The 24,993-nt window shown below is 32.6% G+C and overlaps 2 protein-coding genes across 3 annotated transcripts; both read left to right on the top strand.

Moving 5' to 3' along the window:
• Window positions 1-252: 252 nt before the first annotated feature.
• LOC148238475 (uncharacterized) lies at window positions 253-2,636 on the top strand. 2 transcript variants are annotated; one of them, XM_088201710.1, is made up of 5 exons: window positions 253-335; window positions 536-600; window positions 666-726; window positions 807-889; window positions 961-2,636. In XM_088201710.1, exons 1-5 carry the CDS (start codon window positions 317-319, stop codon window positions 1,720-1,722), a joined length of 990 nt encoding a protein of 329 aa, XP_088057836.1. In that variant the 5' UTR covers window positions 253-316; the 3' UTR covers window positions 1,723-2,636. The 2 variants fall into 2 exon arrangements, with proteins under 2 accessions (XP_088057836.1, XP_088057741.1); XM_088201615.1 differs by having other exon boundaries at window positions 258-335; window positions 651-726.
• A 2,081-nt stretch (window positions 2,637-4,717) lies between these two features.
• On the top strand, window positions 4,718-8,981 carry dx (deltex E3 ubiquitin ligase). The gene is made up of 8 exons (XM_088185067.1): window positions 4,718-4,828; window positions 5,538-5,761; window positions 5,826-6,595; window positions 6,669-6,783; window positions 7,280-7,515; window positions 7,577-7,725; window positions 8,373-8,481; window positions 8,566-8,981. Exons 2-8 carry the CDS (start codon window positions 5,557-5,559, stop codon window positions 8,803-8,805), a joined length of 1,824 nt encoding a protein of 607 aa, XP_088041193.1. The 5' UTR covers window positions 4,718-4,828; window positions 5,538-5,556; the 3' UTR covers window positions 8,806-8,981.
• The last annotated feature ends 16,012 nt before the right edge of the window (window positions 8,982-24,993 follow it).

Genomic DNA, 24,993 nt, shown 5'->3' with positions numbered 1-24,993 from the left:
GAGCAAATAATATTTTTTTATAAAATATTGGTTTCAAGCAAATTGTTAAATTTAAAGTAATCAGATTTGCTAGGTTGTAATGAATGTAGCATGAAAAAAATGTCATCTCTGAAATTTTTGATCATTTAGCGATGCTAAATAACTAAAACAAGTAATCTTGAAAATTTGACAAAATGCAATAGTCCCGCACAATCCGGAACGTCTGGTCACAATTTTTGCGACCCCCTATTATTCTGTCATGCTTGACAATTTATCGTATCTGGGCCAAATTTGGTTTGTGTTATTTTGACGTCTACTGTCAACTTGACAAGTTACAATGGCGTTTATTAAAACAGGTATAAACTATGTATTTCACTCTTTTCTTGCTCGGAATTAAAAATTGCAATGTACGCTTTAGTCTAACTAATCACTTGTCTATGAAATTCTTTATGTTATAAAAACAGCTAGCAACGAAAACTATTGTAGTTTAATCAACGATGCACATTTCACTTTATTCGTCGATTAGATGTTGACTTATTAAACTTTATCTTTGCAGAAGCTGATATAGAAAACGACAGTAAAACATTTGTTTCTATTGATACAAATCTATGTGAAAAAGAGGTAATGAAACGTAATATATAACGCTTGTTAACACATGTGATCTTAAATAGTGTTTTCTTTTCAAGTTCGTAAATGTAAAAAATGAAGATACATTCATAAATCATGTAGACGATATGTTTGAAATAGGTAAGAGATACTTATATAAGTGTATGGATGCTGTTGCGTTTTTAGATATTCCAATAATTATTCCCCATTGTTTGATTCAGAAATGCACGATGTTAAAGATATAATTAAGGCAAATACTATCCGTGTGGACGTTTTATCTAAAGAAATTTGCAGCATCTCCAAAGTAATAGTCTAATTGATTTTGATTTCTATATATTTTTATAACTTATCAAACGACTAAAATTTGAATTTTAGAAACAAGAAAAAGAAAAATGCACTAGAGATCGACATTTAATGCATGGTGAGAATTGTCTTACACAACGTATGTCTTATACAAATTATAGAGATGCTCGTTTTGTATGTGATATATGTGGAAAAGCATTCAAATATAAATATAATCTTCCAAATCATATGAAAACTCATAACGATGTTTGTCCCTTGCAATGTTACATATGTGGGAGAACATTAAAAAGAAAAAAAACACTTTTAAGACATGTAAAAGCTCATAGCGCTGTTCGTTGCTTTGAATGTGAAATATGTGGAAAAGCATTTAATGGTAAAATAAATCTTGTAAAACATATCCAAGCTCATAGCAGTATTGGAAACTATAAATGTGAAAAATGTGGTAAAGTGTATTCAAATAGACCCAGTATTACATCACATATGAAAACTCATAGCTTTAGAGACTTTAAATGTGAAATTTGTGGAAAAACATTAAAAACTATAAAAACAGTTTTAAAACATATGCGAACTCATAGTGGTGTTCGTGACTTTGCATGTGAAATATGTGGAAAAATATTTAATGGTAAAAATACGCTTTTAAGACATATCCAAGCTCACAACGGTGTTGGTAACTATGAATGTGGAAAATGTGGAAAAGCATACTTTTTGAAAAAATATTTTTTAAAACATTTGCAAACTCATGTTTGTGACTTTCAATGTGAAAAATGTGAAAAAGCTTTCAAATATAAAACCAGCCTTTTAGGACATATGAAAACTCATTATGATATTTTGTGAATGATGTGATAAAAGCATTCAAATATAGAATTACTTGCAAGTATATCAGTAGTAATGTGTTTTTATCAGTTTCCGATAAATGCTAAATAGATGCTAATAAATACGAATAGATGTAAAATCACAAATAAATGCAGTAAAATATTAATATGACAATAGTTTTGTCTATGTTTATTCTCTATGGTGTTATCTATAGCCACTGGCTATATTGTTATATTATGTTTTCTATAATAAAGCTCACGGATATGTAGGCATTGCAATCGTAGGCAAGTGGAGAAGAACAACATTGAAAATTGTTTAAAATCGGTATATCATCAGAAAGTTATTTCCATGGCTTCCAACAGTGCCGGCCTACAATTCCGGACATTATAAAAGCAAAGACGATGATAGTTAACGATAAGTCCTAATTCATTAAAGAAACTATAAATGTGACTCAAAGCCAAAATTCCACTAGAAAAATTGGAGTCATCAGTGTGTCAGTACCTAATTAAATATATTAATTGGTCTGGTCATTTACCATGTGCCGATCGTTTACGAAGGGTATATGTACCAACTTGTGGAGCTGAATCGAAAAATCAAGTTAAAGGAATGATAAAAACAAGTCGATTGTGATACTGGTTAATGAAACCATTTACAAAATAGAACGCTGTTTTTGAAGGGTTATTCAAAACGGTTTTACCATCAAACAAACAGAATATTGTTTCAGCACCTTGTAATATTTTGGACTCTGCAAACGCTACTACATGTTGCCCAACAATAGTGGACACTTCTAAAGATAACATTGTAGGGTTTATTTTTGATTCAGCTCCTTAGATGACTTCAGAACGTTTTGATAGGTAAAAATATGTTCTATGTTTAGTGCTGGGTTCATAAAATTAGTTTCGTGAGTAACATATTTAAGAATAAATAAAAATAAATGCGAAAATTGAAATAAATAGATATTAAAAACACGTGTCTCTGTAACTCCTAAAAAAGGAAACAGTTTTCACTTTTTTATAAATCAAAAACTGGTTTTTCCTGTCCTCGAAATATTATGATATTTTTATTATGCTTAAGTTAAAAATTATGCAAAAAAAAAATAGAAATATATTACTTATAAATATAACTTTTATGGTAAAATAATCAGACACAAATAATGAAACTCACAAAATGAATTATGTTTTATATTTGAGAATATACATACATACATTAATTAATTATTTATTTATGTTTGCATAAATGTACAAAATAAATTATAAATTGTAAAAATATTAAAATAAAATATATTATAAAGGATAAAAACAAATATATTGACAAGAAAAATGCAAATGGATTATTATTTTATACATAGCCAAAATTTGTGGAAAAGATTGTTGGAGCATATTTTTATTTATATATATGTATTTCTTTATCTTTCATTATGACCAAAACTCGGCGGCACTCTGGTAGCACTAGCGTGGCGGTTTTAACTACTGGCAATCTTCGGGGCATTCGAACGTGCGACGTCGCGCGCTCGCGCCCCGTGTATTTACTAACGTGTAACTTCATTATATCGCAATAAAAACTACTGCAGCGGCTCAATCTGTGTCTAATTGTCATTATAATACAAAAATACAAAGAACAATTAAACGACAAAACATCGACACCCGATGGTTTCCAGTATTTTTTGTTATAATTTGTCCCTTTAGTGATTTTAATACCCGGGCCATTTCCGCTCGCCTGTATTAATTTGCGCCAAACTTGCCGCCATCGGTAAACGTCTAAAATAAGATTTTGCTGACAAGGTTTTATTACTTTATGACCCATCGGTCACGCAATATTTTTGACATTTTTGTTATCAAAGACTGTGAAACATCATTCATGTGTTAAAAATATTTGTAAACTGTGTAATTGACTATTGTTTTGACGCCAATCGCCATTAGTTATTCTTCTAGTACTGTAGGGATAGAGCTTCATAATATGCTTGTTTAGTTGAAATTCAGAATCATCTAAATACACGTAAATCTGATGTCCGATAAGACTTATGTCCGAGTTCAGATAGATCGCATGTGAGGTGAATCTCGGACAGATCTATCCTGGTGTCCGTCGGACATATATGTGCATGTGTGCTTAGCTATTAGCCGGTTCCGAGTCCGTATTATACAAATATTTAATCAAATCTTATTTGTCATAAATGTTATCGTTCATTTTTCTTTCGTTTTCGTTATCATTAGCTGGTTTTGAGTCCGTATCATTTAAATTTTGGCGACGGGAGGTGATAAGTGTCAATATGACACTCATGTTTTTATTGAAATTATACAAGTTACATGTAAGAATATACAATGAATGGGGCGCGGGCCCACAACCACGAGAGTTCCGCCAAGTTTTGGACATACAGAAATCTAAATAAATATATATATATATATAAATATAAATAGGCCCCCACAAAATATTTAACATAATCTTGTGTCCGTAAGGTCATCGTTCATTTCAAATTCGACATCACTATTATATTTATATTTCTTTATAATATTTTTTTCTTTTAAATTATAAGAAATTTTAAAGATTTAGACAAAACTTTAAACTCACAGAAAAATAAAAAGTCAAACATATCTAATAATTATTATTTATTTATAGACGAGAAATGATAATTCACTTTGAGGCCCATGTACACAAACCTCACCCGCAACATCGAAGTACACAACACGACCGAGTCCTCTGTTTCTTGCTGCTTAAAGAGCGGGAATGAAATGCAAAACATGTGTGAGTCCGTTTGCAAAAATGTTTTTTTGAATTGATGAATTTATCCTCGATTTTCGACAAATTATATCTGCTGCGCTGATGAGTGCTTGTTATAATTATATTATTCAATGTGTAATAATTGCATAAAGGAATACTTAAAATTCCAATCGAGTATTTATTATATTTATATAGATATTTAAATGATTTGAAGTATTGTGTACTAGTTATAGGTAGATGATAGAAATGAAAGGTTAACGAACAATAATTTAAAAATTGAAAGTCGATTTTTGTCATATGACAACATTTGACTTGTTAGTGCGATGGCGGCGGACTACGGAGGAGAGTCGTGAGAGGCCGTATGCCGCGATTCGGCGGCCGCTTGTTGCGCTTTCGCCTCTCAAAACATCCGGTGCGTTCCGTGAATAGTTTCTATTTTGTTTTCCGCTGTTTTTGGCCGATTTCGACGCCGTTTTGACCAATGTCTGCGTCTCTTTTTTATAAACGCTCCACTCATTAATTGTGCATGTTCGCAATCGTACTTCTTGTGATATTCGTCTCGCGTCAATTGATTCGTCCAACAGACTGCTCTGATTGACCTCTCGTCGCTAGCTACTGTTTTTCGCGTCGCACGAAAACTTTTCTTTCAACGTAGTTTGATCGACTTGTGGATTCGCAATTTTTTCTTTCAATCTCTTAAACCCATCAGCTCACTCGGTGATTATGGTTAACAGATCATTGTCTATTTTATCTGTTGGAACAGAAAGTCGCAGTGAGCCATATCTGTTGAAGTCGTTTTTGTCCAAAATACAAGAGCTTGTCTCATAATTATAAAGTTATGCTCCTTAGTAAACGTAAAATCTGGCGGTAACAATTCGTAGTGGGCTATACCGTTAAAATCGAAGAAAATATGTTTGATCGAACTTGACGTGCTTTTTTTGTGGATTTATTTTTGTTATTCAATTAATTTATTCACTAAACAAATATAATTAAAACAAACAGAAAGTAGTTTTTTAAATTTAGTGTGATACATTTTTAAAACAATCCCTTGAAAGAAAGCTGGATATTTTTTTACGTTTTAGTTTCGCAATAATATGTTGTTTCTTATTTGTTATTTGTAGATGGTCCACTACTTGTGCAATGTCAGCTTTTAATTGCGTCGTCGTTTGGGAATGGTTCGACGACACTAACTCAAAATGGATGCCATACGGACCGGCTGTAACTCAACATCTCGAGAGGGCGTACGCTAAGCAACTCACAAGAGTTATTTTAAGCGATGCCGATCCATCTCTGCAAGGATGTTACGTCAATCTTCGCACGCAAACACAATGCATCGATAGAAATGGTAATTGAATTTTGTATGTATTTATTTGTCTTTTCATCTGAAGCTAAAGTAACAAAAATTTCAGAAGGATCCTCCATAGAATGTGGAATACGACGGATGTGCTATTCCGTCAACAGTCCGGGCGGACGCAGAGCCAGATGGGAATGGGCCCGAAACTACAAATCGCCTTCAGCGGAAATCAGATGGGACACTTTACCCATGGACGTTCAATGCCAAATCGAAGAAGCTTGGAGCAACGGAGATCGCATCGTAGATTTATCACGCGATCCACTCTTAGCTTGTCCTTGGCGCGTCGATTTCAATACTCTTACTGCTGCGGGACCTGGGGGCGCTTTAAAAAACATTCGAAGAATCAATCAAGATCCATATCCATTAACCAAAGTACAAGGAGATCCGTCTTTAATCCAAGGCCGGAGAATGATGTCTATTCCCCATCAGCATACGGGATCCAGTACAAAATCGACTAAATCGATCATATCGACGACAACGGTGAAATCTAACAATTCGATCGCAAACAGAGCACCGGCGAAGCTTCCGGCTAAGGAAGTTAAAAATCAGAATGGACACTCGAACACGCCAAGAGATAAAACCAAGTCGAATCTCGCACGTCAAATTTTACATAATCTCAATATATTTAGCAATAAATCGACAACTATTGCAACGCCTATTAGTTCTGGAAGCGGTATCCAGAATGGTCTTATTCCGCCGTCTTCCTCAAATAAAAAAGACAGTCTTTTGGACGTCGATTCTTCTAGTACAAGATCAGGTAGAAGACCGAGCGTCGATACTATTTCTACGTATCTCAGCCATGAAAGTAAAGACAGTCTCAATCAGGTTTGTTATTTGATTTGTTTTCAAAAGTAAAATTAACTTAGATATATCTTTAATGCTGACATATTGTCAATAGCAATCTGTGAGCGATCTATTGGACTGTAGCGTTGGCAGTGATGATGTATTCGAGAACGACATATTGCCGGGTCAAATGAGCAGACCAAAGACACCGTCGAATGGTAGCATCATTGGTAAGAATAATACTAGTAATGGACAATATATTTTTAAATTCATTATATTCATAGATTTCAACAACACTAAAAAATTTTTGCATCTAGTCCGGGAACGTAGTTTTAGCTTTTTCAAGAGGGGACAAAAGTTGGTCAGTTAGTGGTCATTTTTTAACATTTCAATTTCATTAAGATTCATAGTATTTCATTAAATGCCATGCATTTTTCTGGCCAAATTCAAGGAGGATCCGTGTTAAAAAAGCACATAATAAAATATGTGTGCGCTTGCCCAAAATGGTACTTTTATTGAGCGCATATGTGTGCGAGCGCCCGGGAAGCAGTTAACCTAAGATTCAAGGAAAACATATTCGCTCGCTGGGTGTGTTCAATGGCTTCATAAAAATCGCTTTTAATTATAGTTTTGATGAATCCAAATCCTCAGCAGCATAATAAAACAGGCGATCTGAAGGTTTGTGCTGATTATCTTGTCATTTATCCTATTTTTCATAATCTTCAGGTGTCGATGCCGCATCGAGTGTAATTAGTGGATTCGTCAGAGTGGTCGAAGCTGTTCAATGGGGCGCCGTATGTCCTCCATGTCTTGCGCCGCTCGCTCCACCTCAACCAGGATCGCAAGCGCACATTCACACGAGTCATCCTCCGCGAGTGGTCGTCGCTTTATCTCTCTGCTCTCACATGATGCACTTGGAGTGCCTCAATAAAATGCTGACCAAGCAACAGCGGACAAATAAGGTTTGAACGACATTTACATATTAATAATCTAATGAGGTTTTTGAATATGTTATTTTTTTAGGGCGCTCTTTACATACAATGCCCAGTGTGTTCGAAAGTTTATGGAGAGATGAGGGGCAACCAGCCGCCTGGGACGATGATTTGGTGTCTTCAGACTCATCCGCTTCCGGGACAGTCCCAGTCGACGCACACGATACAAATAACTTACAAGTGAGTTTTTTAATTTTTCGTGTTGGTTGATTGTGAATTGATGTACATCGTTATTTGTAATAAATATGCACTGTAGTTTTTGCTTGTTCTTGTTCTTACTTTTGAAATTAAAATGGATCAACATCATGGCTTTTGTCCCGCCCGGTTCACATTCGCTAAGCCTTGTCTTTCACCAAAACAGTGACGAAATCTCTTGATGCTGGGTTACAATATTATGTTTTGACTATCATGAGGCAGTGGGGTAATCTGTTAGGTCACAATAATCTTAATTTGAAAGAATAATTAAAAATTTGTACACTTTCTAGAGTGGATTCAGACGTGCATCTCCATACTTAATTTTCATTTGTCACTCGAATGAAAAGCTGCTTTACTTTGGTGCGGTGCTTATTGTAAGCTACTACTATATCTTTGTATTGCCACCTGTCGGTTACTGATAATGGAGTGGTGTTAATTATTTTTTATTGTATTTTATTGCACTCTTATTTGCTTCGCTTTCGCAGCCTACAGATTATAATATATAAAAAAAGCATCGCCCAAAGAGCTATAGAACTGCAGCACCCCCGAAATTGAATAAAATAATATATTGAAAATAAGCTTACGTGATGTCGTAGAACATTTGTTGAGTGTGTTATTTATTTTGCATGTAGTGTTGTATCGGGAGCTCAAAGTCCAGAACATCCGAATCCTGGTAGGCCGTATTATGCTGTCGGATTTCCTCGACATTGCTATTTACCGGACACGCAACAAGGACGAAGAGTAATTACCCCATGTTTATTTATCATTCGATATAAAATCAATTATCGTTTCATTATAATTAAATATATTTTTAATTTATATCAGGTACTGAACTTACTATCGGTCGCTTGGGAACGTAGATTGGTATTTACGGTAGGAAGATCGGTTACGACGGGAAGAGAAGATGTGGTCACTTGGGGCGGGATCGAGCACAGGACTGAAAGATCGCAATTCATTAATCAGCAGGAGACGGCTCACTTTTTAGAGCGGGTCATCAGACAGCTGAACATGAGGGGAGTGAGCGATGGACAGGACGAGCAAGGACTTTATCAGGAGCTGTCATGACAGTTAAAACGAATGGTTCATGTCGTTTTATCGCAAAAGTATTTAGTTGATTCAGTATTATTATAGCGGATTTTTTATTGACATCTCATACCTCACAATGTGTCAAATATCGTATATCTTATGAATATTAGTTTTAGTGTTATAGTAATAATAATAATATAACAATGACTTGCCAATATGATTATTATTTTTATTATATTATTATACATATTAAATTATTTATTATTCTCATTGTGTCTTCCATAATTACGATGCAATATTTTTTTGGCAAAATCTATTAAAAAATGTGCCTTAATCTTTTTGATACAGATTTTTATCTTATTAATATGTTAGTAAAGTTATTGTGATATATTAAAAGTGTATGTATAGTTTAAGACTGATATATACGGCAGCATTGATTTTTTTATGTATACGATTTTTTTAATCTACTTTTTTTGTTGTATTTTATTCATTGAGAACAACTGATCTCATTTTTCTTTGATCTATATTCTTGACATGTTCTTCCAAAGAATGCTTCCATTTTATAAGAGATCCTTATTTTATTTTATGCATTAGTTTACTCTGTAAGCCATTGTAAAATATATTGTTAGCGTGGCCAGTTTATGATTTATATATTAAATATTAAAATTTATGTTTCGTTAGAGTTGTATAAATGTTACTTAGGTCTGTTCATATGAAATGTACTAATTTCTTATTCTTTAATGATGCCATTATATTTATCTTATTTGTTTTTTTAATAATTATCAATTATCGAATAATTTGTACAACTGAAAACTACTTTTTAGGTACTCAAATTAAAAATGTTTTAAAATAAATACATTGCATATGCAACAAATCTATTTAAATTGATTAGGTAAATTTATTTATGCCATTGATGTTAATTGTATATGTTGATATTATATTGAAGCACTGTCTTTTTTTTATCAGAGCTGTAGTGATCTTCCAAAGGCAGTCTGGTTTTTCGCATTTTTATGTCTTCCAATGTGAGTTTTATTCACACGCATATAAAAAATGTTATAATTATTTATAAGAAATGAGAGAAAATCACAATTTTCATATTTTATTGTGAAACACAAATGTCTTCCTAATAATTTTCCATGTATAAAATCACTTTGTTAAAAATCACAATTTAAAATTTATATAGTGATTATACAGTGCCAATATTTTGAGCTATATTTACAAATTAATTATTAACATAATGATTATATAATATTTTATATAAATATGTATATGATAAAGAGAGAATCAGATTCGTTAAATATTTTCCAATATATACGTTTATCGTTTTACGACTTATATTTTTATAACATAATTATATGAAAAAAAATTTATATTCTTAACGATATATCGTAAATAAATATTGTAAAATCATACTTCCTATGCGTTTTTTGTTATTTTGTTATTCTTTTTGAGATAATATAATTGGTTGTTATAGAGTGGGTGATAGTTATTCGCGAGACCAGTGTGCGAAAATGGTAATCACATATTTGCAACGAGTTACGCTGTATTTAGTTAGCTTCGTGTCCCACACATAATTATCACGTGCAAAATTTGATTGGAGTAAAATTATATTTGTGGTTTTTGTCTCAAGTTGATTCTTGGCGATTACTCAATGCTTAGACTCGATGTAGAGAGTAGATTGCAATGCGGTGCCTTGTATGGTTGCAGTTTTGACCATAAGAAGGAAGTCAATCGGAGTAGTCGATAAAATCAGAATGTTGAATAGTGACATCTGTTAAGCAGTACATGTACTACAAAAGTAAGTATTAAAAACATCTATGAACTACATATATTTTTTGCCAGCACATAGAAACACGGTAAAACCCAATACGTCCGTGCATCCTGTGTAGGTCCACTCCACGGAGGTATCTGTTTTATGAAGTACCATTTATTGGTGAAGTATTAAAAACCATATTTATGTTCTCGTAATATTTTTCAATATAAATTAGTGGCGCTAAAAATATTTTATTGAAACACTATTAAACTGTTTATATGCGTTAAAAATCGTGTGTGGATCATAACTTATTTTTTATCATTATTCAAAAAGTATTATTGAAAGATAATAATCTATTATTGTTACATATACTATAAAACGGAAAATAAATGTGTCCATTAAAACGGTGAAAAATGGCGACGTGACATTTGCAACATGTCATTCTAGCAGCAATTTTCAGGACAAGTTGAAAGTTGAGCTGAACAATGACGTGCTGACGACTGAGAAAGTGCTACTGTAATACGTGAAGACAAGATACTAAAAATATTGTATATAGCAAATAAGTATTATAATAACAGTATTTATAAAATTAAGTATAATGATTAAACAATGAGTTTGAATCTATTCCCGGCGAAGCTAGTTAATAAAGCTAATAATTTAAATTTGAAAGTCCTCAAATTTTTAATTGTCAGAAAATATCTTGTAAATTTGTTAATTTATGTCGTGTTTGTCTTTGCTGTTACAGAGATGCTGAGTTTAAAATAAAAATTAAAGAATGTAGATATGAGAGAAATTTATTATATTTTCACAAAGTGAGTTTTTTTACAATTCTAATATTCATTTAAAATGTTCAAAATACAATGACCGACATTGAGTTTTATCTGATTTTTAACTAGAACTTCGAGTCTGTCAGATCTTCAGCTGTCATCAAGGTCGGAACACCCTTTGTGGACGCTGCCAGACTTTCTCGGCAGGCCGGCCTAAACCGGGTGCCACAAAGATTGCGCGCATCAAGTATTATATCGATTCGAATCGCATCGCACAGCTCCAAAAGCAGCAAATTCAGTAACATTTTTGTCTGACTACAAGTGCTCCAATTCTGACAGTTATTGGTTACTAGATTATTTTAGGCCAACGGGCAACTATCGGCATGTTCTGTTGTTTGTGAAGGCGAGGGGCGATTGGTGAAGAGCGTGAGCAATTGTGTCATCATGGCGTTTTTGCGCCGTCATGGTCTTGAATGGCTCGAATGAGATTTGCGTGTTCAGATCACGTCGGGGTCACCATTTTAGCGTCCACCCTCCATGAGACACTGTCGTAGTGGAAACCAGGAATAAGTGGGGCGTAGATGCTCTAGCAATAATATGACGGTGTGTCGTTGTGACAAATGGTTAATGACATTTATTTATTCGAATCGCTCCATATTTATACTAAATATTTAATACGATACACGTGTAAATAATTAATTACATATAATTTAATTCATTTATAACATGTGTATAAAAATAAGTTCGTTGTTGCTATGAGAATTTATTTAAAAAAAAATAATATGCAATTCCAACAAATGAATCTTCGAGTGTGTGCGCGTTATTGTAAACGTCAAGTGAGATTTTATGAGCGGGCAACGCGAAACAGCTGCTGGCAGGCTTAAATTAGGTATGAGCGACATCTTGTATAATATTAATTTGATTACGTAAATCGAATAAACTTATTCGAACAGCGATTCTTCAATAATTCAGTCCAGGATTTTTGTCCGATTGTCTCTTCTTAAATAACTTATAATAAATTAGCATAAAAATTAAAAACTATATACCATCACATATATTTTGAACAGTGGCCGATAGGTAGCAGTAGGAATCAGGCATGCAACATAAAGGCATTGTATTAGTTCTGTGTGATAACAAATTGGGAATGAGACACAAATTGGTTGCTATTCACGTGCTAGAATATTTGGCGAGCGCTAATCAAGCAAGTTCCCTGCTGCCACCCTGCCTAGGTGTTGCCAGCGTACATACAGTGTGGCAACTGAATCGGCCTTTTACAGTAGCTGAAAATAGACGCTGTTTTTTGCAACAGAGGCAAAGGAAAGACTTCTGATTCTATTATTAATGCTCAAATTGTTTGGCTATATTTAATATATTTTCATCAGTAGATAAATATTTCTACCAGCGTAAATATAATTTAACTGATAGGCGCTAGTGAAACTATAATGTATATGAAACTTAATTTGACAGTATTGTTTATATAATTAATAAATATCGGTTTTATGGCCGCACTGGCGGCAATTCCTAAATGTGTTCGATGAAAATAAGATTGGAGTTCAGATGCACATACAGATATTTAACGTTCAATTTCTATTCTGTACTACTACCTTGTTAACTTTGAGGTGGCTGTGATATTGCTTGACTGCTTCTCGTAGATAATACTAAACAATTTGCTAACAATACAATTGCTCATATTTTTATATTACGTAGAAAGTATGTTATTTTTTATAAACAATATTTTGGTATTGAACAATTGGCCATAGCCTTGGTATTGATATGAAGAGGAGGAAAATGCGCTGCATGGTTGACTAATGAGGCTGTATAGCATGTTTATTATGGTAAATTATTTCATCACGGCTAACGCGTTGAATCCGAGGATAAAAGATCAACTGCGGCCTCTGGGAAGAAAAACCATAGTGGTCTCGAAAATGACCGACGAAAAAAAGTGTATGATCGCGGTGTCGCAATATAATCTCGATTGAGATCAATCGCGCCAAATGCGAGAGTCATTCTGACCGCTTCCCTACATGGACATGCAATTACAGACTTACAAAGCAGAACTGCCTGCCGTCCAGGTGGCTCTGTGTGATTTTTACCCAAGAATTATTATGTCGGTGTGGCGCTCGCAGGTGGACAACTGTCGATTTTTGAAGTCTCAATCGAACGCCAACGACCGATTCTTATCGCACTGCGATGAATCACTATTGTATTGTGAATTTTGGTTCGATATCCTTCAATAAAGGTGATTTCGAATTATTTCATCTTCCTTTACATACAAATCATAAATTATCATTTAGGGGGGGAGGAAGGGGGCATTTGCTTTCCTCCCTTGAGTTTGGTCAGAAAAATGCATGTCATTTAATGAAATACTATGAATTTTAATGAAATCAAAATATTAAAAAGAACGACCGCTCACTTGCCAACTTTTGCCCCCTTCCATGGAAAAAGCTGGAATGACGTCCCTGATTCTAAACTAGAAATTAATGAGTTATCCCTAAAAGAAAATCTAAGTAAACAGTCTCGAATCTATCCCAAAAATATTTTTTTAAATATTTCATTTCAGTGAAATCATATCGAAATACATTTTCACCGGTAGATATACATATACTTTTACCAGTGAAAATATAATTTATCTGGCAGGTGGTAGTAAAATTATATGATTTCAACTTTTCCATACGTAGTAATATATATATTTACGCACTTGATCATTATTTATTTACACGCGATGTACAAATGTTGCAGTGAAGTTGTATTTTCGCTAATGATGTCCAAATATATTTTCATCAGTAGATATATATTTCTACCAGCAGAATTATAAATGTCCATGAAACTTTAATTAACAGCTACAAAACATACATTTGCTGTATGTTTCGGAACTATCAAACCCAGATTGACATAATAAAAGTTCTAAAATTAATTATAGTTTTAGTACTTTCATTAGATCAAGTCCAAAATACAAACTAAGGCAACTCAACTCTCAGGGGTAAATAAGCGAAAGAAAAAGTAAAGACTGACGTCGTATCTCTCATATTGCTTCATGGTTTGTCTGCATATGAATATAGCTAGTGATTTTTTTTAGTGTTAGTCAGAACATTTATATCATTCATGTAAGAGAAATCTTGTTGCCAATTTAAATAATCATCCTTTTAAGTTGATTCGTTGCAGTGAGTTATTCATGGGGTGCTCACTGTTCTGACCAACGTTCACTCGCTGCTGCTCGTTCATACGCTTTCGTAGCCGTTAGGACCAAACCAGTAATGTGACGCAGCGGAGAGTTCATAACCATTTTTTTCTGAGCGTTGCGCCGACATTCTGAAGAAGTACTTAATTATTTTTAGAATAATTTATTTATTTTATTTTTTGATAAAATTCTAAAATTATTATATTAATAAATTATTTTTTGATAATATTGTAAGTATATGGGGTAAGTTAAAGTTGCCCGAAGTTATTGTTTTGTCAGTGTAGCCAGCGCTGTGGAGTACTGACAGGGAATTTCTGACAGAGTATATGCATACATGTTATATATTTGATCTATGATTTATTTAAAATTATTTATCTTCTCGTGTTATAGGTGTACGTTCTGTTTAATTGACTGTTGTCGACCCCTGGATTTAAATCGGCTTTTTGGGACAAGGTGAAGCTATTTCGCAATCGCCGGACAACTCTTTTTTGTAAGCAATTTTCAATTGCGATTTTCAGCCTATGCCTTCGAACCGTTTGTGAAAAAAAGTTCAAACGCTTATGCCGCTAATGTCTTGAGCGGATTTTTAACATCTGGCAACATTTGTTTCAGCACATAAATCATAATCGGTTTCTCTAATATTCCGACTGTAGCGAGATGATTTAATGGCCGCATTTTCGCGCGCTTATGACAAATGGTCGTTTAAAAATTAACAGACGCTTTGATCGATTTGTGTCGGTGTTGCCAGCTAATAAAATTGATTTATGTTTCGATTCAAACATGTATTGTAATCGTTGACTTATATTTTATACAATTAAAAAATACTTTAATATATTGACGGTATAATAATTTTCTTTAATTTAAATTATTATTGAATGATGAGTTTAGAGAGGATTTCTTCTATTTTTTTTTATGGATCAGTTTTTCTACGTGAGCTGTTTTACTAATGTCACTTTTCTATTGGGAAAACATTTTAAAATCGCAACTAAATGTTTTTACATTTTTAAATTAAATATAAACAGCATAATATAGCAGTGGTAGAGGCAGGTGTCTAATACCTGAAAGACCTGGGTAAAAAGTATGACGTCATTTGATAGAGGTATTTAGCAATGAAATGGCTTGTATCATTCTCAACGTTCGCATCATTCAACAAAACCGAAGATCAATGATGTAGCAATGAATATCTGCAATTTTATAAATGTATTATTGATATTACGGGTTTTATGATTTAAGTCACGATACGTTTATTAGATCTGATTATTATTAAATGTATATTCATATATAGATATACATCATATCGCTTTTCAAAAGAACAATATATTTTCAAATCTAATGCTCTTGAGAAATACTGAAATAACAACTCAACGCCTTTAGCAACATATAATTTTAAAGCATTTTATAACACGCTTTTGATGGATGGCATCATACATTTTCCCACGTTTGTCTAACCAAGTGACGAATGGGCGAATCCTTTTTGACGAACACCCAAACGACAACACTGTCAACCACATTAGGAAGGCATTATGCCGGCGCGTGGGCAGTTCGATGGGCGGAGATCAGACCTCGACCTCAAGACGCTTCCCTGGTAAAGCGACAAGGTCGATGAAGAACGTCAGACACTATGGCGGTATTCTGAATTATTTTTGGAACGATCTTACAGTATTTGTGGATTGTTCGTGTCAACATTGAACTGATTTCCTAGATTTCGCGAAATCCTAAATATTTCCATATTTATATTCCTTGGAATCGAACTCCAACTTTGGACGCTCCAGTCTCTTTTTCCACCTAAACAATTAGCATCTCTGTGCACGCACAGCGAATACTTAATGGCTAGTTTAGCTCCTTTTGGTACCGGACCGTTTTCTCGACTGGAAAACGCATTAATGTCGCGCACGCACCGAAGGCAAAATAAAGTAATAAATTATGGACACATTTTGACACAAGGTGCCAATCACCAGGTTTCCATTCTGGGCGAAACGCTGCTACAAGTGGAACGGCGAATATTTTTTGCTAATAAATTGCGATTGTAACTGTCAAAGGTCATTAGTTTCTAAAATGTATGGACATTCAGAAAATAAATGCAAAGCCATTAAGTTCAATAGTTCAATCATACTCAGCGATAATTGTATTAATACTTGTTCATTTTGTACTACTTATTTACATATAATACTGAAAATCTTCCAAAATGGTTTACATTCCAAATGGAAATGGAAGTGTTTTCTGTCGTGTATCGGAGATAGCATTAGATTAGTGATTATTATCAGGTTATTCCTTAAGTCTCTGTGCTTTTTAACCCTTTATGTGCCGAAGTACTTTGGCGTAATATACGACCGTAATGCCAGCCATTATTATAAACAATTGCAAAGGTACATGTTGCTTATGGCAACCCTGGCGACGTTAAAAAGTTAACTCTTAATTTTCGCTATTTTATGAATAATAAAAATAAAAAGTTATAATTTTAAAGGTGCGTGTTAAATAGACTATTTTTCTAGAATTATAGAAGCAATATTATATTATATACTAAATTAATTTTTTTGACCGTTATTTTAAGGCCTAAATTTTTTGAATTGTGTCGCACTTATAAAGAAAAAATGTGGGATATTTAAAAATATTATAAATAAATTTTTTTAGTCTTTTTTTGATCAATATTTTAAACTTTCACTTCTGAAATTTTCAAAATGTGTCGCACAAAAATAATAAAAGTAGGGTGCTTAAATTATTATAACAAAACATTTTGTAGATGAAAATAAAACTTTCGAATCTTTTTTGATGTTATTTTAAACTTTTGTTGGTCAAAAATTTAATTATTTTTTATTGATATTTTACATATTTTTAGGCAAAATACAAACCTAAAAATTTTTTGCTTGATTTTTCAAACTTTTTTAGTCGAAAATGTATATTTTCAAAACCTTTCGACCAAAGTAAGTGTGGCAATTTTTAATGTCTAATGATTTCTTAAATCTTTTTTCCGGATTGAAAATCATTGAAATTATTTTTATTGCTTTCAATTTTATATGCTGTTAAAAAGGTTGATTTTATTAAAATTGTTGATATCAGAGTCAAAGTTGGAGTCTATACATTTTGAAACGACTTCACAGTCTTCGTTAACCAGCAAACTACAGACTAAACAGAGATTTGATAATCCCCAAATCTTGGTCAAGATACTTTACGAATCAGTATGTGAACCATTATGTGTTAAAATATACTTGAAAACAGAATGACACGCATTTTTTACTTTAAAGATAAGTATGATGTATGTCAATCGTCAATTGTGTTTTATTTACGATGATGTTATGAGTGTTTGTCTGGAAACAATTTAAAGTTCATTATAAACAAAGTTTACCCCACACTTTTGAGATTAAATCTAACTGCATATTAAGATTATGTCATCGTTCATGTTTGATGTCATGTGTCTCTGAAATAATTCTTCCTGATAATTTTGTTTAAGTTTATGTGATGAGTGCATACGTGCTTCATAATGCACTAATATATGTATATTTATAAAAAAATCCTTTGTTCTTTTTTTTAGGAGCTTAGCGATCATTTGCATTAATTCCGCTTTAATTGTGAATAATTTTCACATATTTAATTGAATAGTCTTTAATCGAGATTGAATCTCGCTGTTTTTGGTCAGTGAGATTAATAAGAATGTCGACAACTTATCTTTTTCCTTATATAGAGTATTATGTATACACATAATATTTACAAATAAAATATGTCTATTGAAATACTTCTACTTGTGTGTATTACTCATTATGACAGTTTAGATAGAAAAAATATGTTTCACAAATAAAATAAACAAACGTCAAGATGTGATTTAATGGTTCGAGTAGGAAGAAGTCACGTATTTATTTTAATTTTATTTGTTGTATTGTGTATTATAATAATATAATACATCAAACTAACTTATTTATATTGGCATTATAAATTTCGGTTGCCAAAGGTTCGTATTTCACTCAAATATAAAATTGTTTATTATATCTGATTTAATTGAGCAAATAAGCGTTGGTGGTTACTCAAAAAAAATGAGAAAAAAGTGCAGGGTTTTTATTGATATATCCATTAATATCATAAATAATTTTCATACATTACATATATTTTACAATATGTGATATAAATACAAATAAAGGCATTTTCACCCACTGAATTGATAATGAAAAAAAAACTAATTGAATGAATATAATATATTCAGTATATGCATGCATATAAGGTGTCTTATTAATTAATATATTTTCCCTTGACATACTAGTATATTAATTATAAACATCTACCCTTTTATATAATTAATACTAAGAAGTATATGGTAATTATTAGTCTTATTTCTTAATCGATTCAGCTTCTAGTGAGCTTTATTAATATTCTTTCAGTTTTGTTGATGTATGATAAATGAAACTAATGACGGAAGTCGAATAAGAAAAATGTGTAATCAATATACATTTGATTTTAAGGAGTCCCACAGTTTAATTGTTAGGTCCATTCATGTTTAAAAGCACAATGTTTTCTAGTGCTATAAATATAATTAATTCTGCCGTCTAACATAAATGTACATAGTGATAAAAACAATGTCGTTCATGGCCGCATCGTGACGCGCTTTTAGCCAAAAATCAACCCCGAGCTTTTCGTGCGTTTGGCGGCCTTTCGAATATTGTTTCGGTCGGCGAAAGTATACTTTTTGTGTGTCACAGAGACACAGAGGAGACCTTGCTCCAAAGTCGGCTTGTAATAAAGAGAAATATCCGAACCTGTCACACAACAGAGATCAGTTCCGCCGGGTCACAATGAGTTTTTTTCAGACCATTTACTCGTGACCTCGACGTCTTTCGTTTAGTCGTGTGTCATCATCTTCCTCTGTGTAGACGCGTGCCGACCATTATTTTCGCTCGGTGAACTTTTCTAATGTGGCTCGCGGTGACATTAAATAAGATATAATATGATTTATTTATTTCTTTTGTAAGCATCCGACAATTGTGAATACCCGAATGAGAATATATCAACATTATCACACAGCTGGTTAAATTGGGATGAATGTGTTTATTGTATTTATTTATGATTTTATTTCTTTACCATTGTCAGTAAACATATGGGGAGTAGGGTTACACAGTGGCGTAGCTAGGGTATGTGCCGCCTAAAATTGCCGCCCCCCCCATACATATTTTGCAGGGTCGTAAAATCAGAATTTCTTAAAATTTTAAATTGGTTATTATTAAGCTCTTGTTATTCGTGGATTTATATATGTTTTAGTGCATTCAGGGTTAAAAACCACACTAGACGATCCCATCGCGAATATGCCACCCCCAAGTAAGTGCCGCCCGGGGCGGCCCGCCCCCTCCGCCTCTCCATAGCGTTACATTTGCATACTTTTTTACTAAAGAAACTGTCAAAATTCATATGACTGTGCTGCGCGAATCTTAAGGATGTTTTTAATTATTCTAGATTATTTTTATTGTAATTATTATATACAAATCCTACATTTTTATCAACTGGTTGTATGTCACCGCGAGGTAGTTTATGCAATGCAGTTTAATCCTCAGAAAAAATGTACCGGTCGACGTCACAGCCGCAACTTCTCTCGCATGTGTAAACATCCACCATGATCCTTTATCTTTCACATTTTCCTCTGGAAAATTTCGCGATAGATCTACAATTTTCACTAATTTAAAAATCATCAAGACTCTTCTGAAAATCTTCACCTTAAAGCAACGCATACAATAACAATTTGGACAATCATCTGCGCTTTCATCGGCAATCGGTTCGACCTCGGCCGATATGGTGGCCAATGCGTCATTTGACATCTGTTTATGACACCATAAAAACGATAATGCGATATATAACGTGCAGTATTATTACGCTATTAAAGAGATATTAAAGGAATGAGGATATGTCGTTAAGATGAAGAACGCTCGGTTAATCAAGATTACCTTTAAAGAAGACATTATTTTTTATCTAGAATATAGTCACAGAAATAAAATAGTAGCTACAAGTTATGACTTGTATATTTTAATTTAAGGTTAATTGTCACTATTAATTTCTAGCACGACATAAACATGACGTTAAAATTCTAAATCAACCGTTGATAATATAAATTAAATGCCAAATAAGAGCATCTGCTACTTAGTTTTTTACATCTTCCAATCAACTGTTGCGTCTTTATATGTGCAATAACATTAATTATTTATTTGCGTACATACTTATAAAGACATGTAATTTAACCATTTTATTATTCAGCTCTTTGAAATTCGCCATGTCAAGGAGGACAGATATCTCCTTATATCTGCAATAGGAGTTTGAATTAGTTAACGGACGAGTTACTGTAAAAAAGTATTAACCATGTAAATAAATTTTACCTTAACTGCTTTTCATATACCGACTAAAGGATGTACTTGAATATTAATGGATTATTAAGAATTAATTACACATACTGTAAACATAGCAAAATAAACACTCAAAATGTTATGGAATCGTTTTTGATATTTTTGATATTCAATTACATATTTTTTTTACAAATCTGACCATCATGATTTGTAAGGTTTTCCCAATGCGTCATGAAGGCCATTATACAAACAATAATAAACATTAAAAAAATAAAGAGTTGCACCATCCATCACTTTTATTCTAGCTTCGACGGCACGGTTTTGGTGCTTTTGACTTCTGAGAAGCGATAATTGTTTTTTGCGCACTCCTATTGATCAAAATTCGATTTTGATGTGCTTCATTTGATATTGTTATCAAATATGAATGCTAAATAACGAAGCGTTTTCACTGCGACGGCACGATTTTATTGCTTTTGACGTGCCCCCTTAAATTTAGCCAAAATGTGATTTATTAAAATACTATAAATCCTAATGAAATGGAAATATTAAAAAAACGACTATTGTATTGAAAACAAATTTACCCCTTCCCTGTAAAAAGCTGAAATACGTCCCTGAATCCAGCTGCCCACTGAAGAAATGCGTTAAAGCGGATACCAGTTTGTGTCTTTTAATAATTTTTCTTTATTTCCTTCAAAATTATGCAATTATTGTTATTGAGTATTTTATTTTGTAATGGATTATTTATTCAGTAATATTATTTATAAAACTTACAAGATACTAGATTGATCTCATATTAAATTATTTTATCCAAAATAAAGCTAATTGCGTCCTTCTCTACAAACCGGGGGCGGTGGGCATCGAACCTGGCAACTCGCATAGCACACAAACCTACTCTTAATGCATGACTCAAACTTCTTCAATATTCTGTAAAAATATTCCACGTCCCAAAGAGAGTGGGCATTGGACGCCATTTTGAGACGCACCATTTTTCATTAAATCGAATAAAAAATATATATTTTTGATTATTATTTATTGGCAATGATGTCCTGAATCGATCGATGTTTACCATTCTAAAAATAAGGCATAATAAAGTAATATTTCTTTACAACAAAAATCAATTTATTATACTATTATATCAGCAAAACATATTGCTTTCGATGAAGTAATGAAGTAACATAAGTTATTTTTAATTTATATCTTAAGATATTCTCTATGAGTTGAAGTAACTTATGGCATATCGACGTCCTTGGATTTTAGACAAACTTTAAAAAGCTCAACGATTTTAGAAGGTTCTATTGAGCTTCGTTTCACATATCAAAAGCAGCAATATCATTCAAAGCTGAAATAATAAATCGTTATATTGATAAAAGCCTCATTTTTTTGACATAAGAGTTACATACGAAATATATTTAATTATAATTAATAAAAATAAAAATTGATGATTTTTGAATCTCCGATAATGAATTCTTTTGTTGTCGACCAATGAAAAATAAGCATTTAAATATAAAACAAGATGGCCGTTAGCAACGTTATAACATTCATTTTACCTGTCAATAATTTTTCATGTGCGTTGTTCGATTAGACTGAATATAAATATTCGGATTGCAAATTAACCAGGTACATTATAACTATGAAAATGAAATATATACATAATGTGTGTATGGATTATAACAATACATTGATTAAATTATATAAACAATCTTCTTAATGAAATTTTAAAATTTTCAGTTCTGTCGACGGGATCCATGGCCGAAATGTGAGTTTTTTCATTTACAATACATAAAAATTATCATTGCTTCTGATTTAATGCAGATATTCGTTAGATTTGACTGAATATAATTACTCTAATTGCAAATCAACCAGGTACGCTTTAAACCTGTAATATACACATACTTAGTACTTGTGTTGATTGAAAGTTAATATCGATCAAACCATATAAATGCTAATAAAACGTATTTACGATCGTGTGACATTAATTGTGTGCAGGCGGTTATTTAGCTGGTTCCATTTTTTGTGTAGTCATCTTATTGCTCTCTCATGGCTTCTAAAAATAAATTATAAACAATAACTAAAGAGATTGGCATCTCTTCTTCAACTAATGTCACAATACATAATATTTTAATTGTTTGCCATATGTAAATGATACTGAAAATTAACTGTAAACGATACTATATAGTGGGTAAAATATAACTTTTTGTTTACATTAATATGATATTTTTCATTATTACTACCATGCTAATATGCTTAATTAACTTTGGTATGTATATTATTAATTGTCAAATAATGAACTATGTAGCTCTAATTCAATGATAACATATTGTATATAAACTGTAATAACTATTACACTGGAGACTAGACGCATTTAAGATATACCAATATGGATAAAATAGCTCAATACCGAATGTCCGAACAGGTCAATAGTTATTGCGTGATCCGAGCGCCAATTTTGTCCAAATCGATTTATCCACTTATGGACATGCTGCTTTAATGACCTTGAACATGCGCTATATACAGTTATGGGTTTTGACATTTTATGTAGTGTGCATTCAAAGCAACTTTGCTTAATCTTTTTTTCAATGTGTAATAAATATACTAAAATAGAACCAATTACAATATAACATACATAACAGAGTGGATCCATTGTTAGAAAAATAATACGGCTAAAGCTTTTTCTATTCTCAACAATCTAAATAAAAGCATCTATCGATTATTAAGTTTCTTCATTAATAACAATTGATTTCTCATCGTGACTTTCTTTTACTGCAATATCTTCTCTAGCGCCTATTAAATCCATAGCTCACTCACGTCCGATGTATCAGCTAACGGTATCCATCATCTCGGTAGTTTCCCACGATAAATGTATTGTATCATGTCGGGCTTATTCGTGAATAATTTGTCTTTGGGCCTTCGACTAGCCGCGGGTGGCGGGAGACCACACCGGTTCGCAGATGGTGCGCGGCCAGCTTCCATATATGGACCTACCCCAAATCTTTCTGCTGCAGATAAGCCGCCGGATCTGACATATCTCACCTGGTTGCGTCACCGCCGATAAATACTACTAACCACATTATACACCTTCTGAGCCGTAATTTTGTAGACCGATCTGTATACTAATTATTTAATTATTTCATATCAAGTGGCCCATTTTTTTATTATTTGCAGTATTGACAAAAGATTTACGTATCCTTTTTGTACAAGTTCAAACTAAAAACCAATTTGGCGCAGGCTAAGAGGAAAATCAAATTGAGATTTAGTGAAGGACACAGTGGGAACGCTCGTTACTGAGCGTTCCCACTGTGATTTTATTGCTTTTGACGTAAATTTTTGACTTCTGAGAAGTGATCAATGTTTTTGCGACCTCCTATTGACTATAATTTGGTTTAAATATACTTTGATAAGTCTATAGAAATATCGGTAAGGATAGCTATAATATTTTTAAAACATAGTGTATTATCGAAGTGCAGACAAACTATAGAGCAATATGCAAGATGCGACGCATATCTGTACTTCTTCTTCCGCTTATTTTTCCCTGAGAGATGAGATAGCTTAGTTGTTCCTTGCACTTAATCCAATGAAAGTTTTAAAACTTTGATTTGTTTTAGAACCTACATTAGATTAGGTTTGGGTTAGAATTGCAAATGGACGTTTCGCAACTGTCAAATTAAATTTCATAGGCATTTTAAAGCAGCATATAATTTCACTAGCGCCTATTAGCTAAATTATATTTTTGATAGTTAAAATATATATCTACTGGTGAAAATATTTTTGGAATTCAGTAGTAAAAACATAACTTTACTAAAAAGATAAATTATATTTTCACTGTAGAAATATATGTTTAGTGGTGAGTATGTGTTTTATGTGAATATTCGAATAATTGACTAAATATTTATAAAATATTCGTTTATACTATCACTTATGAAATTTGAAAAAAATCTTAGGACGAATTAATTTTTATACTTGAGAAACACAAATAATCGTTTTTTCATTCATTATATCCGAGTGACTAGTGCCGCTCCAAAATCTATGGTTTTGATGCGCTTTTACTTTATTTTGAAATGTGTGACGCAATGAGACGCTTCTTCTCAACAAACATGCTTTTAGGCTTTCGAAAAAAATTTGTGAATAAAATGTTTATCAGTGGTATCTACTATTACCAAAATTCGCAGAAATCGTTCGTTAAATGAAACAAAATGTTGAAAAGGCCACCCTTTATTGCCG

The sequence above is a fragment of the Plectrocnemia conspersa genome, unplaced genomic scaffold, assembly GCF_051122295.1.
Source record: "Plectrocnemia conspersa isolate PC_06_02 unplaced genomic scaffold, ASM5112229v1 ptg000001l, whole genome shotgun sequence".
NCBI lineage: Eukaryota > Metazoa > Arthropoda > Insecta > Trichoptera > Polycentropodidae > Plectrocnemia > Plectrocnemia conspersa.
The sequence above is the reverse complement of the archived record's forward strand: the minus strand, read 5'-3'. Positions and strand labels throughout refer to the sequence as shown.